This window comes from Mobula hypostoma, chromosome 5 (assembly GCF_963921235.1).
Source record: "Mobula hypostoma chromosome 5, sMobHyp1.1, whole genome shotgun sequence".
In the NCBI taxonomy this organism is placed as follows: Eukaryota; Metazoa; Chordata; class Chondrichthyes; order Myliobatiformes; family Myliobatidae; genus Mobula; species Mobula hypostoma.
The window spans coordinates 121,650,709-121,667,848 of record NC_086101.1 but is presented as its reverse complement, the minus strand read 5'-3'; the positions used below and the strand labels follow the sequence as shown (position 1 = coordinate 121,667,848).

At 41.4% G+C, this 17,140-nt stretch overlaps 1 protein-coding gene across 3 annotated transcripts in view; it reads right to left on the bottom strand.

The window, feature by feature from the left end:
• LOC134346982 (coiled-coil domain-containing protein 171-like) overlaps positions 1-17,140 on the bottom strand; it is a 474,163-nt gene that overhangs the window by 320,962 nt on the left and 136,061 nt on the right. For all 3 annotated transcript variants that reach the window (XM_063048911.1, XM_063048912.1, XM_063048913.1), the window contains exons 12-13: positions 11,718-11,807; positions 10,768-10,968 (exon numbers count right to left, since the gene is read on the bottom strand). In XM_063048911.1, coding sequence (XP_062904981.1) covers positions 10,768-10,968; positions 11,718-11,807 — 291 coding nt within the window. The remainder of the gene's footprint in view (positions 1-10,767; positions 10,969-11,717; positions 11,808-17,140) is intronic.

The window sequence follows — 17,140 nt, the reverse complement described above, 5'->3', positions numbered from 1 at the left end:
AGTTGGCGCAGACGTAGCCCTGAGATACCAGGCAAAGTTACTTGATTCCAAACAAATGGTTTATTTATCATTACAGATTATCTCTCTGGGGCTTTCTGCTCCCTCTCCTTTTCCCAACCATGATTCACCTCTCCCTGCTTCTTCTATATACTACTAAAACTCTCATGCTCTGTCTGTCTGTTTGTGACCTTCAATTAGCGCAAGCTGTGCATTACAGCGGCACTTTTTTGGCTAAATCTAATTAAAATGCGCTAACTTACAGAATGCAGGCAAAGTTCAGGATTATGTATTCATATAAAATTGCTCATTCACCAAAAATCAACAGGCTGCCTTTTACCCGAGACCCCATCAGCCATCATGGAGACCGCGACGCCACAGCCCAACGCATGCGCATGGCCAGCCTCAGCAGCGCCTCACGATGCTCACAGCAGCCACACCAACCGCAGCAATAGGGCAGGGCTGTCACGTCCATTTAGGAAAGCGCCAACCACATCATCAAGAAACAACAGCATCTTGGACGCTTTGGTGTTACTGCTTCCTATCTTCTACCAAGCATTAGGGTAAAAATATATGGATAGCCTAATTATGCCGCCTGGAAAAAGAAGGGGGACATTATGGTCAAGACATGACGCCAAACATTGTCGGAAAGTGGCAGGGAGAGGGAGAGGGAGAGGGAGAGGGAGAGGGAAACAATCGGATGAGGCCGGGGCCGCACGACTCCAGGATCAAAGAGTCAGGACAAAAAAGATGAGAGAAGACAAGACAGAGGAAGACAGGCATGCACGTCTCCAAAATGACAAACATAGGCACAGACGAAGGACAGAACAAGAATCTGATCAGGCCAGGGCCGCACGACTCCAGGATCAGAGAGAAAGAACAGATGGTAGAAGAGATGAAGAGACAAAGGATAAAAGGGCTGCGCATCTCCAGAATGACAAAAACAGGCAGAGAAGCAGGAGAGAGGAAGAGACAGAGGAGAAAAGGAAAGATCAACTTCAGAATATGTAGCACAGAGTAATTATTGCGAGAGTTGCTGAAGACGACAATGGCCACTTTTGACGACAATACCTCGACAGAGAAAGAGCAAGGCAAAATGCACAACTCGCATGCCTTCACATTTCTGCTGATGTTGGTTCGATGACCAGAGTATGCCTTCACTGTCGTGCCTTCCTATTCACTGGAGAAACCGCACATATGAAGGGAATATCTGCTATATGAAGGGAGAGGTCAGGACGAGCAATTTGCAGCCTCTACCTAATGAACTCCTCAATTTGTACAGCAATGATGAACCTATTGCAAACGAGTTCAGGAAGAACATCAGACAATACAATTGCCTCTTCCAAATTACATCCTTTGGTGTCAAAGAAGTCGTTCCAACTAGGAACTGATGGAATCCTTCTGTAATTATTCAAGGCCAAATCCATCATTACATCGGACATTTAATGCCGGACTCCAACCAGCAAGCCCAATTCCTTCAAATTTACTTCATGGATCCTCAAGACAGCGTAGAATTGAGAATGGGGATACTCCAGAATGATGGAATTCAATGTGAGATTGTTGAATTATTGGAAAACCTACCATGACAACGAAACCCGTACATTGCATCCCTTCAACTTGCAAAAGAACAAATTCAAGGCATGCCAGAGGCGTCCATTGTCATTGATCCTGACCGGAGACTGGCATTTGAACGTGAGAGAAGATTTAATGCACAAATTGCCAACGAAGTCGCTGTCATTATACCAAACAGCACCGAACCTGAAGTAAGATCAAGGCACATTGTGTTGAAAGAACGAGGAGGTGATTTGCAAATAATTTCAGAGTCCCATCGCTCATATGACAGCTTTCAATACATACTTTTTTTTCCACTTGGAGACGATGGCTGGCATCATCAAATCCGAATGACAAACAACAAGAAACTGACGGCAATGCATTATTATGCGTATCAAATAATGAACCATGAGAATGAGTTTAAGTACCTTCTTAGAGGAGGACGTCTATTCCAACAATACTTGGTCAATATGCTGCTAAGATTGAAGGCAAGAGGCTGAGCTACATCAGAATGAATCGAGCAACCTTGAGATCAACAACATACAGAGGCCTGACTGATGCATTGAATGATGACGATGATTTCAGGAACATCGGAAGGCGCATTATCCTCTCCTCAACATTTGTCGGTGGACCGAGGTACATGATGGAACGAAGTCAGGACGCCATGATGTATATACGGAAGTATGGTAATGCCTCATTATTCATTACAATCCAAACTGGCCCAAAAACCGACAGCATCTTTTTTGGCATCAGCCACCAAATGATCGGCCAGATTTAATCACGAGAGTGTTTGACTTGAAGAGAAAGTTCTTTATGAAGTACCTGACTGGAACAGATGGTCTCTTTGGTAGGTTTATCGCTTACATTGTAAGTGTCAAATACCAAAAGCAGGGTCTGCCTCATTTGCACTGTCTGCTGTGGCTCGATGAGGCATCCAAGCCAAGACCACAAGATTATGATAAATTCTTTCAAGCAGAAATACCAGACCCAAATGAAGATCCAGAGATGCATGAATTGGTATTGAAGCACATGATACATGGTCCGTATTGCAGCACTAAATCACCGTGTTGGCGAAATGGTACATGCAGTAAGAGGTACCTGAAGCCATTTATTGAGCATACAAGGTGTGGGGATGATTCATATCCTGTGTATAGGAGATGGTCTGTGCAAATGGGAGGATTCGAAGGTCATCAAGTAGGACGACAAAGTTGAACTACAACTTCTGAATGGGTGGTCCCCTATAGTGCCCAACTATTAAAGCTGTTCAGTAGTCATCTAAATGTAGAAATATGCTCATCTGTCAGGTCCATCAAATACGTGATCAAGTAAACCATAAAGGGGAGTGATTGGGCAATTTTTGGAGTGAATAGAGAAGACGAAATCACAGCGTACTTGACAGGCAGATACATCCGGCCCTCTAAAGCTGTCTGATTGATACTTGGATTCCCAATTCACGAGAGGGAACCAGCTGTTGTTTGCCTTCAAGTGCACCTTCCCCAACAGCATCAAGTATTCTTTCGAGATAATGCTGCTGTACAACTGAATAATGATATGTCAAGAACCACTTTAACGGAATTCATGGATCTTTGCCCTCGCGATCCATTTGCAAGAACCCTGTACTATGTGGATATTCCCAGATTCTACACGTGGACTAATAAGAGATGGGAAAGAAGGAGAATGGGAAAAAGAATGGAGGAATACTCCGGCATTTTTGAAGCAAACGTTCTGATCGAGTGTATACCGTTTCTCCACGAAGTTGTGACCTCTACTATTTGAGACGACTTCTTCATCATACAAAGGGACCAGTGTCTTTCCAATCATTGAAAACACATGATGGAGATATCCTTCCATCATTCAAAGACATCTGCAGAGAGAGAGGATTGTTGCAAGCTGACGATTATTGGCAGCAAACTATGGAAGAAGCAGCGAGAACAAGAATGCCCAGAGCAATGAGAGATTTGTTTGTCGTCTTGCTAACAAACACTGAAATCAACAATCCACAGCAATTATGGAACCGATTCAAGAATGCAATGTCTGAAGATTTCTTACAGATGGAGAGGAGAACTGTCAATGATCCTAACATCACGATCGATGAGACACATCATGGACAAGCTCTTCTGTATCTCCAGGAGAAACTTGAGAACTTGGGCAAAACACTTGAAGAGTATAACTTGCCGACATCGAAAAACTGTACAATTCCTCAAAGTGCTGGCAATCTGGAATTATTGCGTGAACTGCAAAACAACAGAGACAAACAGCAGGAATTCGTTTCATAGAAGGAGCCCTTATTGCATAACGAGCAAAGAGAAGTATATGAATATGAGTGCGACTGCTTGGAAAGGAATCTCTCTTCAATGATTTTCATTGATACACCAGGAGGAACGGCCGAGACCTTTATCACCAACTTGATCCTCACTAAAGTTAGGAGAGATGGAGGTGTTGCTATTGCTGTACCATCATCAGGTACTGCAGCAACATTGATGCCTGGTGGTAGGACAGCACATTCACGATTCAAAATATCCCTCAAAGTCAATGAGGATGCCCTTTGTAACATCGATAAAAACACCAATACTGCAAATTTACTCCAAAATGCGAAGCTTATTGTCTGGGATGAGTGCCCCATGATCAGGAGGGAGAGCTTTGAAGCCGTGGACCGCACTCTTCGTGATATATGCAGCAAGAATGAGGCCTTCGGGGGTATTTTAACCATTTGCTGTGGTGATTTCTGTCAGCTTCTAGCAGTTGTGAAATGCAGAAACGATGCTGATGTGGAGAATTCATGCATTTAAAATATCATACTAATGGAGAAGTTTCATCAAGTTTCAATTGAAGAGAAACATGCAATTGAGTGAGGGAGAAGGACGATATTCTCAGTTCTTATTGGATGTTGGAGAAGACAAGATTGAGAAAAATGAAAACAATGAAATCGAATTACCTGAAGATTTGATTCTGCCAGCAACAGCTATGGAAGAATGCATTGATTTCATCTACCCAACATTCAACAATCCTGCAGAACTCTTCTCAAGGAATTCTATCTTGGTTCCTCTTAATGAAATTATGCGAAAAATAAGCTTCACATGCATTAGCCACTTCCCTGGAATCATGAAGAATACTGCTCCTTCAATGCCGTAAGTGAAGGAGCTAACGCCACTCATTTTCCTACAGAATTCCTTGATTCCGTCGAACTCTCTGGATTTCCACCACATAAACTGGAATTGAAGAGGGGATCTCCCATCATTTCAATGAGGAACTTGGATCCACCAAGGCTTTGCAACGGAACGCGAATGATGGTGGAAGAACTGCACGACAATCTCATCGTAGCAAAGATAAACATTGGTGCATTCAAAAATGACATTGTCATGATCCCAAGAATAACTCTCAATTCATCAGAAGGGGAAGATGTCCCTCTTCAGCGGAGCCAAACCATGGAGAATGTGTTGAGTTATCTGGAAAAAAAAACTGTATTCCAGCATGGTCAGCTGTATGTGGCTTTAAGCCGGGGAAAAAGAAATGAAAACGTTAGAGTATTCCTGAAGGGTGGCAGATCAACCAGAAATGTGGTCATAAAAAGAGTCCTTCGTTAAACGAGGAGGACCAATATTTGTCTTGCTGCGCGTCTTTCTTCTTTCATACACTGAGTTCTTCTTCTTTAATTTCTAAAGCACATCACATCACACTGCACTACCTTTCTCTCAAAAGGTGCCCCAACGGGTCACCCAGTTGTCTAGTCCCTCTCTCAATCCACAATAGAGAGCCATATCAGAATCAGATATATCATCACCCACGTCATAAATATTTTTTGGCCGCAACAGTCGGATAGGTATAGGAGGTATTAATGAATACTTTGTTTCAGTATTCACCAATGAGAGGAACCTTAAGGATTGTGAGATCAGCATAAAACAGGCTGATATTATAAAACATGTTGACATTAAGCAAGAAGATGTGCTGGGACTTTTGAAAGGCTAGGTAAATCCCCGGGTATGGATGGATTTATCCCAGATTACTACTAGAAGCTGTGGCTTTGTCAATAATCTTTGCATCCTCACTGGCCACAAGAGTAGCACCAGATGTTTGGAGAGTTACAAATGTTATTCCTTTCTTCAAGAAAGGGAGTAGGGCTAACCCTGGCAATTATGGACCAATAAGTCTCAATTCAGAGGTAGACAAAGTCTTGGAGAAGATTCTTAGAGATGAGATTTATGACCATTTGGACGAGCGTAGTCTGATTAGAGATAGTCAGCATGACTTTGTTAGAGGTAGGTCATGCCTCACAAGCCTGATTTAATACTTTGAGGATCTGACAAAGTGTATAGATGAAGGTAGGTCAGTGGATTTGGTGTATATGGATTTTAGTAAGGCATTTGATTACATTTGCAATTGTAGACCCCTTCAGAGAATCAGGAGGCATGGATGCAGAGAAACGTGGTTGTGAGGATTCAGATTTGGCTTGTCCATAGAAGGCAAAGGATGGTTGTAGGTGGAGCGTATTCTGCCTGAAGGTCAGTGAATAGTAGTGTTCGCAAGGATCTGTGCTGGGACCCTTGCACTTTGTGAATGGCTTGGACCAGCAAGTGGAAGGGTAGGTTAGTAAATTTGCAGATGACATGAATATTAGTGGTGTGGATTGTGTAGGTTGACGAGGGTTCCAACACGACATTGGTCGGATGCTGAGCAGGGCTAAGAAATAGCAGTTAAGAGTTCAACCTGAATTTGAAGGCAGAATACAGAGTTAACTGCAGGATTTTTAGCAGTGCGGAGAAACAAAGGGATGCTGGGGTCCACATCTTTTGGTCACTTAAACTAGAGTCTGCTGGCCTTCACTAGTTGAGGGATTGAGTTCAAGAGCCACTAGGTTATTTAGCAGTTCTATACACCTTGCCAGAAGAGTTTAAGATTAGGAAGCAGAGTATGACAGTGATGTTCACTTCAATTGTGAAAGCAATCCATGATTACAAATCAGAATCAGAATCAGGTTTATTATCACCGGCATGTGACATGAAATTTGTTAACTTAGCAGCAGTTGAATGCAATTCATAATCTAACTGAGAGAGAGAAAAAAATAATAATAAAATAAAACATAATAAAATATAAACAAGTAAATCAATTACGTATATTGAATAGACTTTAAAAATGTGCAAAAAACAGTAATACTGTATACTGAAAAAAGTGAGGTAGTGTCCAAAGCTTCAATGTCCACTTAGGAATCAGATGGCAAAGGGGAAGAAGCTGTTCCTGAATCGCTGAGTGTGTGCCTTCAGGCTTCTGTACCTCCTCCCTGATGGTAACAGTGAGAAAAGGGCATGCTCTGGGTGCTGGAGGTCCTTAATAATGGATGTTGCCTTTCTGAGACACTGCTCCCTGAAGATGTCCTGAGTACTTTGTAGGCTAGTACCCAAGAGGGAGCTGTCTAGATTTACAACTTTCTGCAGCTTCTTTCAATCCTGTGCAGTAACCCCTCCATATCAGACAGTGATGCAACCCGTCAGAATGCTCTCCACGGTACAACTATAGAAGTTTTTGAGTGTATTTGTTGACATACCAAATCTCTTCAAACTCCTAATAAAGTTTGCCGCTGTCTTGCCTTCTTTATAACTACATCGATATGTTGGGACCAGGTTAGATCCTCAGAGATCTTGACACCGAGGAACTTGAAGCTGCTTACTCTCTCCACTTCCGATCCCTCGATAAGGATTGGTATGTGTTCCTTCGTCTTACCCTTCCTGAAGTCCACAATCAGCTCTTTCGTCTCACTGACGTTCAGTGCCAGGTTGTTGCTGCGGCACTATTCCACTAGTTGACATACATCACTCCTGTACGTGCTCTCATCACCACCTGAGATTCTACCAACAATGGTTGTATCATCAGCAAATTTATAGATGGTATTTGAGCTATACCTAGCCACACAGTCATGTGTATACAGAGAGTAGAGCAGTGGGCTAAGCACACACCCCTGAGGTGCACAGTGTTGATCGTCAGCGAGGAGGATATGTTATCACCAATCCGCACAGACTGTGGTCTTCCGGTTAGGAAGTCAAAGATCCAATTGCAGAGGGATGTACAGAGGGCCAGGCTTTGCAACTTCTCAATCAGGGTCGTCGGAATGATGGTATTAAATGCTGAGCTATAGTCGATGAACAGCATCCTGACGTAGGTGTTTGTGTTTGCGTTTGCATTTGATATCTTAGAAGGTCACAGATCACAACAAGGAGTATTTTATTAAGCCTAGCCTGCAAGCACATTGTCACTCTATATACTGGGTGAATATATTTTTCAATGATGAGGCCTTATTTGCCTCCTCATTTGGTCCTCATCTCCACCTTCTGTGGCTCTGATCTCTGGCTCCTCCTCCTGCATCAACTTGCAAAAAGAATTGTAGTTGTAGAACATTGCAGAGATGCAAAGGAGATTCACCAGGATGTGGTTCGGGATGAAATATTTGAATTATGAGAAAACACTGGGGAGGCAAATTCTGTTTTCCTGGAGTGAAGATTGAGGAGACATGACTGATGAACGTAAAATTATGAGGGGTATAGACAAGATAGACGGCAAAAAATTTTCTCATCAGATAGGTAGATAAAGTGGAAGGACATAGACTTAGGGTAAGAGTAAGAGATTTAGAGGGGTTATGACTGAGACTTCTTTACCCAGAGAGTCATCGTCATCGTCATGGCTATCCCCTGAGGTCGAGGATGATGGTCTTCGTTCTGTTGATCTATTTATGGGCTCTCAAGTAACTTATGAGTCCAATCTTGGCTTTGAAAATTCTTCCGCATTCAGGACAGGTAGTTCCAGATGGCAGATCGGGCTTTGGTTGTTGCTGCCTCTCTTTCCATTTTCTTCTCTTTTCTTCTAATTCTGCACATCTGTTGGCTTCGAAAGTTGCTGTTCCTTCTCGGATGATGGCTTGCCAGAGTTTCCTGTCTTTGGCATTGGTTTCCCAATTGTTGATGTCAATGTTACATTTCTTCATGTTGGCTTTTAAGACGTCTTTGAATCTCTTCTGTTGTCCGCCTCTTTTACGTTTGCCTTCTTTAAGCTGGGAGTAGAAGATTTGTTTCGGCAGACGTTCATCTTTCATCTGAACAACATTTCCGCTCACCTATCCAAATGCATGAGTTCCTGTCTCTCAGACTCCCTTACAGTAACCTACCTACCAATGACATTTAGCTCACCAGTCTCCATTCCCAGGTTTTACCATCCTAAAGAAATTCTTCCTAATCGTTGGGAGGAGAAGATGGCGGCGCAACGCAGCGCGCAGCGGCCTCTTCGGTGATGAATATCTGTTATCTGTCAAGTAGGGTGCCATGCACAATTCTGATTTGATGGAGGCAGACATGACAGCACGGAGGAACATTTGGTGAAACTTCTGAAAAGCCTGTTTCGCTGCCACTGCTACTGTGTGATCCGAAATCTCCGGAGGGGAAGGCCCCGAGTCCTTGGCTTTGCTTGTTGCTCAGCGGCCAGGGCGGAGTCGAAGCGCCCGGCAGAGATGGTGCTCGGTGCACAGTGCTGGAGGGCTGGTTGGAGGCTCGAAGTTTTCGGATGGACTCAAGAGTCCGCTGTGGTCGGGTGCTTCCAGGATGCTGCATCGGCAAGCTTACGGCGCTGAAGGCTCATGGCAGGGAGAGTTTCTCCCTTCTACATGAGATGTTGGGGCTATCGGAACTTTGAGACTTTTTTTTTTACCATGCCCATGGTCTGTTCTTATCAAATTACGGTATTGCTTTGCACTGTTGTAACTATAATTACGTGGTTTTTGTCAGTTTTAGTCTTGGTCTGTCTTGTGTTTCTGTGATATCATACTGGAGGAACAATGTATCATTTCTTAATGCATGCATTTCTAAATGACAATAAACGAGGACTGAGTGTCCTCATAATCTAAAAATAAAAGTGCAGCACTATCCACCATCCGGTACCTCACACGTGGCCATTGATAACACAATTATCTCCCCTGGGGACCCCAAACTGGACCCAGGAGGCTGCAGATGCTGGAATCTACAGCAATATTTAAGGCACAGGGGGAACTGTACAGGTCCAAACATAAATAGGAGCAGCGTAGGCCATCTGCCTGCCAAACCTGCATCACCATTCAATAAGATTATCTGTCCGTGGATTCAGCTCCATCTAACTGCCTTTTCCCAATAACCCTTAATTCCCTTGCTACGCAAACATCTATCTGTGTCTTGAAATATATTTAATGAAGAAGTTCAAACTGCTTCCCTGGCAGGGAATTCTACAGATTCATTACTCTCTGGGAAAAGCTGTTTCTCCTCATCTCCATCCTACATCTATTTCCACAAATTTCCAGACTAGTGGAAATAAATTGCCTACCTCTATCTTATCTATCTCTTTCATAATTTTATATGTTTCTGTAAGATCCTCTCTCACTCTTCTGAATTCCAGCCAATATAGCTCCAGGCGATTCAATCTCTCCTCATAGGTTAATCCCCTCACCTCTGGAATCAAACTCGGGAACATCCTCGGTACTGCCTCCAAAGCCATTATGTTTTTCCAATTTCTCACTTTCTATACAATTCCTCATTAATTTATCAGCAGCAATTCTGATAATTGTAGAACCCCTCAACAACCCTAACTCCCCTTATCAGAGATATGCAGCCACCTTTTCCAATCCATCCTTCTCCACTCTTCCTCCAACTTAAAACAAACTTGTTTGCTTGTTTCTCTGGTCCAGAAAAGTTAACTGCAGCCCATTTTGCAGCTGCTGACTGTGGGATGCTGAGTGGTTCTATCCATTTCTGTAGATAATATAGAACAATGGTAGCCTTGTAACTAACCCATGCTTCTCTAGATGAAGGCAATATTACCCTGTTCCTTTTTCTCATGAAGTACTGGAAGACACTTACAATGATATCCACAATGAATTATTGATAGTTGCAATACATTAACTAAGTATGCTTTTCAAGTAATAATGAACAGGACTGTTTGAAAACAAAGCAAACACTATAAGAATATTTAATTTCTGACTAATAGATTATGCAGACGTTAACCATTTTATGACAATAGAACATATTCAATTCTTGTGTTAACTGGAAGGGAAAATAGTAATTGTCATTAGAAAAGGAAAATAATACAGCATGTACTCAATACAGAAGTTAAATACACTGCACAATGCAGTTTCCCACATGCAGCAAAAGAACAAAGATCACAAAGGAATTTCACATATTAATGCAAATATTGATGTTAAGTGTATCTCCATACCTCTATATCCTGTTGATGAGCCCGTGAGAGTTTTTGAAATTCACATTTAGTTTCAACAATAGAATTTTTCTCCATTTCAAAACAATGTTTCATATTTTGTAGGTCCATGCTCAAAGTATCAATAATTGCATCCTTTCTGACACATTCGTTTCGCCAGTGATTTAACTTCTTATTTGTTTCTGCCAATTCTTCCTGAACTTTCTGAAGAACAAGAATTGATGTTTGTTGAAATCAGAGATTCAGCATACAAACCCGAGAAAAATCTAGATTCCTAAATAACAATTATTAGCACATTAAAGAGTTAGATGAAGGGAGAAGAAAAAGAATGACAATGGACAGGTGAGTGTGCTCTGTTACAGGGGGAGGGAGAAAGAGAGAGAGAGAGAGAGAGAGATGGAGGAGACAGAGAAAGAGAGGGAGGTGAAGGTGAGAGAGAGGGGAGAGATGGGGGTGGGGGGTGGAGAGGGGGGAGGAGGGTTTGGAGAGAGGGTTGGAGGGGTGTGGAGTAGAGCATGGTGGAGGTGGGTGGTGGGGGGGAGGGTGGGAGAGGAGTGGGGGTGGTGGTGGGGGGAAAGGAGAGGCGCAGGGCGTGGAGAGAGGGGGAGGGGGGAGAGGGGGGAGGGGGAGAGGGGGCGGAGGCGGGAGAGAGAGAGGGGGCGGAGGCGGGAGAGAGAGAGGGCTAGAGGTGGGGGCGAGAGAGAGGACTAGAGGAGAGAGAGAGAGAGAGAGAAACAGAAGTGTGACAGTGGAAGAGAGATAGGAAGTCTGAAAGAATAAATTAAAAAAACAGAAAAGCACAGAAAAGGGAGAGTTCATGTACAAAATAACAAGACAAAAGAATTGCAAAATAAAAATAATGACAAGAAAACAATGTGCGTGGGAGAGTGATAAAGTATTTCAAATAGTTATACAACCTGAACTGCTACTTAAATGATCAAAGCAGCTCCTACCTCACAATTTTCATTTCGTGACCAAATCAGTTCTTTGTAAGCCTCACACTGCTCACTTATCTTGTCATGTAAATCCTTCACTCTGTTTAGCTGGAACAAGACGAAAATAAGATGATGAAAGTACAAGTTTAAAGCTAAGTTCACCTGATTCAATTTTGAGTTGTGTCAGATTTTACTTTATTTTATTGAGATACCTTGCAGAACAGGCCCTTCAACACACACCATCCAGCATCATCAAATCTAATCCAAGCACAATCACAGTGACCAATTAACCTAACAACCGGTACGTCTTGGACTGTCGGAGGAAACCGGAGAACCCAAAGGAAACCCATGTGGTCACGGGAAGAACGTACAAATTCCTTACAGGCAGAGAGACGGGAATTGAACTCGGGTTGCCTGTACTGTAGAACTACCGTGCTGCCCTATATTTTGTTTTGTATTGAGTAGTACAAAATTAATACTTTTATATTTATCCATATGAGATCATTGGTCATGTTCAAAAAATGTTAATATTTTGCACATAATATGCTCTTTTTAAATATTTTATATTTTGACTTCATACAATGTATTTATTCAACCTCAATATCTAACACTAATTTCCATTGTTAGATTTACACTGCAGATTGCACTAGTCAGTTTACATTTCTGACTCTTGGCAATCTTGGGGGAAAATACTTTGACTTCATCTTCTGAACAGAGTGCTTTAGTAAGAACAAAAACAATTGAGTAGCTCATCTACACTTTGCACATTTGTGTCTTCAAATTAGCCCCAGTACCGTCTTTATTATCTCCATAGTGGTTTACCTCAACCTAAAACAAATTCAAATCTCATATATAATACGAAGTTATACTCAAAAAACATCTTTTTTCCAGCCAGTAAAAGCACCCAACCTGCAGTATAGTTCTTATTAACAAGTAGAGACAAATACTCAAAAGATATACTAGTAAGTATCTCCTCGTCCAAATACAGTATTTCAAAAGATCCTTCTAAGTCCCTGCCAATCAAAACAACTCCAGAAATTATCAGCATAGCAAACCATGTCAGAATCAGAATCTGGTTTTTTTTATCACTGTCATGTGACGTGAATCAGGTTTATTATCACCGGCATGTGACATGAAATTTGCTGATAATCTAGATTAAATAATTCAAATCTAGGCATAAAGAAACTAAGATTGCACTTATGTGCAGCAACACACAATTACACACTCACAGAAAAACCAGAGTCAAAAAGATGTCATCAGTTACCAAATTAGAATTTTGTTCCCAATTCCTTACTGTATTGGGTTTCATTTGTTTTCTAGAAAACTGATGTCAAACCTCTCAATCACCCAGAAAGGAAACTTTTCTCAGACTTCTTCACAGACAACCTATCAACATCTTATCAAAAAGAGCCACCAGAGAATACATATTGTTCAGGTCCACACAAATCCTTCTTTGATCAGAATTGCCAGGCAATCCACTAACTAGTCAACCACAATAATAATCCTGGAAGATCCTCCATCTTCCAAAGAAACAACTCTATGGGAGGCTGATTAGGAATATGCAGCATGGCTTTGTGAGGGGCAGGTAATGCTTCACAAACCCAGATTTAATTTTTTGAGGATGTGACAAAGCACACTGAAGAAGGTAGAGCAGTAGATGTGATTGCATGTGGATTTTAGTAGGGCATTTGATACGGCTCATTTAGAAAGTAAGGCGACACGAGATCCAGGGAAACTTGGCTGTGTGGATACAGAATTGGCTTGCCCATAGAAGAAAGAAGGAGGTAGTAGATGGAAAGTATTCTGCCTGGAGGTTGGTGACCAGTGGTGTTCTGCAGGGATCTGTTCTAGGACCCCTACTCTTTGTGATTTTGGATGAGGAAGTGGAAGGGTGGTAAGTTTGCAGATAACACGAAGGTTGATGGGTGGAGTTATGGATAATGTAGGCTGCAAAGGGGCATTGACAACAGGATTCTTGGCAGGGTGGAAGAGCAGAGGAATCTTGGAGTCCACGTCCATGGATCACTTGAAGTTGCCACACAAGTTGATTGAGTTATTAAGAACATGTATGGTATTAGCCTTCATTAGTCAGGGTATTGAGTTCAAGGGGGCAATGTTGCAGCTCTATAAAAACCTGGTTAGACCATACTTGGAATATTGTGTTCATTTCTGGTCACCTTATAATTGGAAGCACATGGAAGTTTGAGAGAGTGTGCAGAGGTGACTTACCAGGGTGCTGCCTGGACTAGAGGGCATGTCTTTTGAAGATAGGTTGAACAAGCTCAGACTTCTGTCTGGAGTGAAGGAGGATAAGAGGAGATGATGAAGATATGCAAAATGACAAGAGGCATAGACAGAATGGATAGCCAGAGACGATTTTTCCCAAGGCAGAAATGGCAAATTTTTTGTCCCTCTTCCCTCCGGGAGAAGGCTCTGGAGTTTGAAGACTCGTACGGCCAGATTTGGGAAGAGCTTCTTTCCAACTGTGATAAGACTGCTGAACGGATTCTGACCTGGATCTGGGCCGTACCCTCCTAATATCCGGACCTGCATCTCGGTTTTTTTTTTTGCACTACCTTACTTTCCATTTTTCTATTTTGTATTTATGATTTATAATTAAAATTTTTAATATTTACTATCAATTTGTAACGAGAAGCGCAGAATCAAATGGGGGGTTTAGCAGAGGTAAGCTTTTCTTGACCGACCCCCCCCCCCCACAGAGAGTGGTGGGTGCATGGAGCATCCTGCCAAGGTGGTAGAGGCAGATACATTAGAGACATTCAAGAAATTCTTATATTGACACATGAATGATAGAAAAATGGAGGGTTATGTAGGAGGGAAGGGCTAGATTGCTCTTGAAGGTTAAAAAGCTGGCACAACATTGTGAGCCATACTGTGCTGTAACGTTCTATATTCGCAAACCTCCTTCGAACTGTCTTCCTCTCACTTTAAATACATGCCCTTTAGCACATTTCAATCCTGGGAAAAAGTTACCTCCTTTCTATGCTTCTTACAATTTTGTAAAGTTCTGTCACATCTCCTCTCAGTCTTCGCTGCTCCAGAAAATACAACACAAGTTTGTCTAATGTCTCCCTAAAACTTACACACATTACTGCAAGCAACATCCTGGTAAACTGCTTCTACACCTTCTCCAAAACCTCAACATCCTTTCTATAATGGGGTGACCAGAAATTAATACAATACTCCAGATGCAGCCTAACTAGTGTTGTTATAAAGTGCAACATAATTTCCTGACTCTGGAATTCAATGCCTTGACTAATAAAGACAAGCATGTCTTTCAACCAAATATTTTCTTTACCTCTGTATCAATCCTAACCCTAATGCATATAAAGATGGAAAGTTCTGGAAGGTGAACAGTCAGAAGTAAAGCAGAAAGGTGAGAGTAGTTTAGAAATTGGCAGCAAATGTAATCAAAATTTCAAGTTCTGTATGAGCGCAGGAAGTAGTACCATTTAAATCATCAATCTGTTGGAAAGGAGGACTGAAAGGAAGATCATCTTTTTTATGAGACATAATGGACACCATGCAACAGAGAGTGTAGTTAACAGCTAGTTTAATTATGAAGATGAGTTCAGCCCAAGAAAATGACCAAGTTGGTCAAGAGCAACTCTGTTCACATAAATCCTTCGATCCTTCCAATGTACTGTACATCTATGATATGAAGAGGTTGAAACTAAAAACTGTTAAAGTGCCAGAATGCATCACATGTATCACAAATGAACATGGGAAAGAATTGGACCCATTGCAAAAAGATGGAGCCAACATAGGAAGAACAAGAGTAGAAAGAAACCATAGTTGATTTGAGAATCTTGGGCAAGAAGTACAAGTGAACAGTGCAAAGCTAGAGCATTACAAGAAGCTTTTGTGACAGACAATTAATAAACTGAGACAAACAATTAATGAACTTAAACAGACCACAACAGCTTTGACATAACACAAAAGCATTGTTGTCGAGAGTGGTCAAGGGCAAGCATGCATTCATGATGTGACAAAAGATGCTGGATAGTTTGTACATACAGTACTTGTTTGTTCCCGGGTATGTCCTAATTGTGAAGCATGGAGTTTCAGTGGGAATCTACATAGGAATGATTGGAGACAAAGGCATTTCCTAAGAAAGATGTTACTGTAAAGACTATTTATCAAAGACAGGAAGAAAAGAGCAATTACTGAAGGCGAACATGGTAAAAGCGATATACAGAAATCAAGCCGGAGAGGGGAGGAGAACTTCAGGGTTGGCATGCCTAGGAGACAGCTGGTAGAAAATATAACAGTAAACACAAAAACTGCAGATGCTAGAAATCTCAAATGAAAACAAAAATACTGGAAACAGTCAGTAGGTCATGCCATATCTGTGGAAAGAGAAACAGAGCTAATGTTTCAAGTAAAAAGACCATTCATTGAGATAGGCAATTTTTTCTAAAGTTTTAAATAGCAGAGGGTGGGGGTGGATGGCTTAAGACACAGAGATAACTTGAAGGTTGTGGTTGTTAGATTAAATGGTATTAAGAATTATCCATAGCTCAGGTTGCTAAAGAGACAACTGGGAGAAAGAGGATAGAAGTTTATGGACCTTTGAGATTATTATCGAAAATTGAGGGGAGATAGGATTGCTCTGACAGCTGACAGCTCTATGGGAAACTGCCCATACTATCAGGAAGTATAAAGCAATACATATTCCATTCCAAAAACCTATCCCTTAAATCTTCACAAGTTCAAAGTAAAAACACAGTAACATTCCAAATATGCACATATCCATACTATTAGAGTTGTTTTATCTGCCCAGTTCTGAAAGATATCTTCATATACACATTTAAATATAAAATAGTTAAATCCTATTGAAAAGATCTATCCCAGAAAACAAGTTCACTGTTCCCAATTGAATCTTCACCCAACTAAATTTTAGATTTGTAAGCTAGTTACAGGACAAACTCAACAAACATTAATCACTGTCATCAATCAAATAATCGGATTAATGACCCAATCCAGGGTCAGTGATAGAAATACACTTCATTAATCAAATGCAAGTATTTATTCACACTAATGAAGTAGTACACTGATGGCCAACCAAATAAAAATGCAGTGCCTACTTGAAAACAAACTAAAAGTCACACTGTATGACGCGCTTCCAACTAACTGAATTCTAAGTCGAAAAAGTAAGTTTCATCCTTTATTACAAACCAACAATAAAATCAATCGACTCTTTTGTAATTCATGTAAAACAAAAACGAATGAGATGAGCGTAATTGGATCAAATTGAAACAATGACAAAAAATATATGCTATCTACTCACCCTCTCTCTATGCTGCCATGCAGGTGAACAGGTAATTGCATTAATTTATTTCTACTGCAACCCAAACCCCTGTGACAAACCCACATGACAAATTACCTTAACCCACATCGAGGATGTGCAATACAAATAC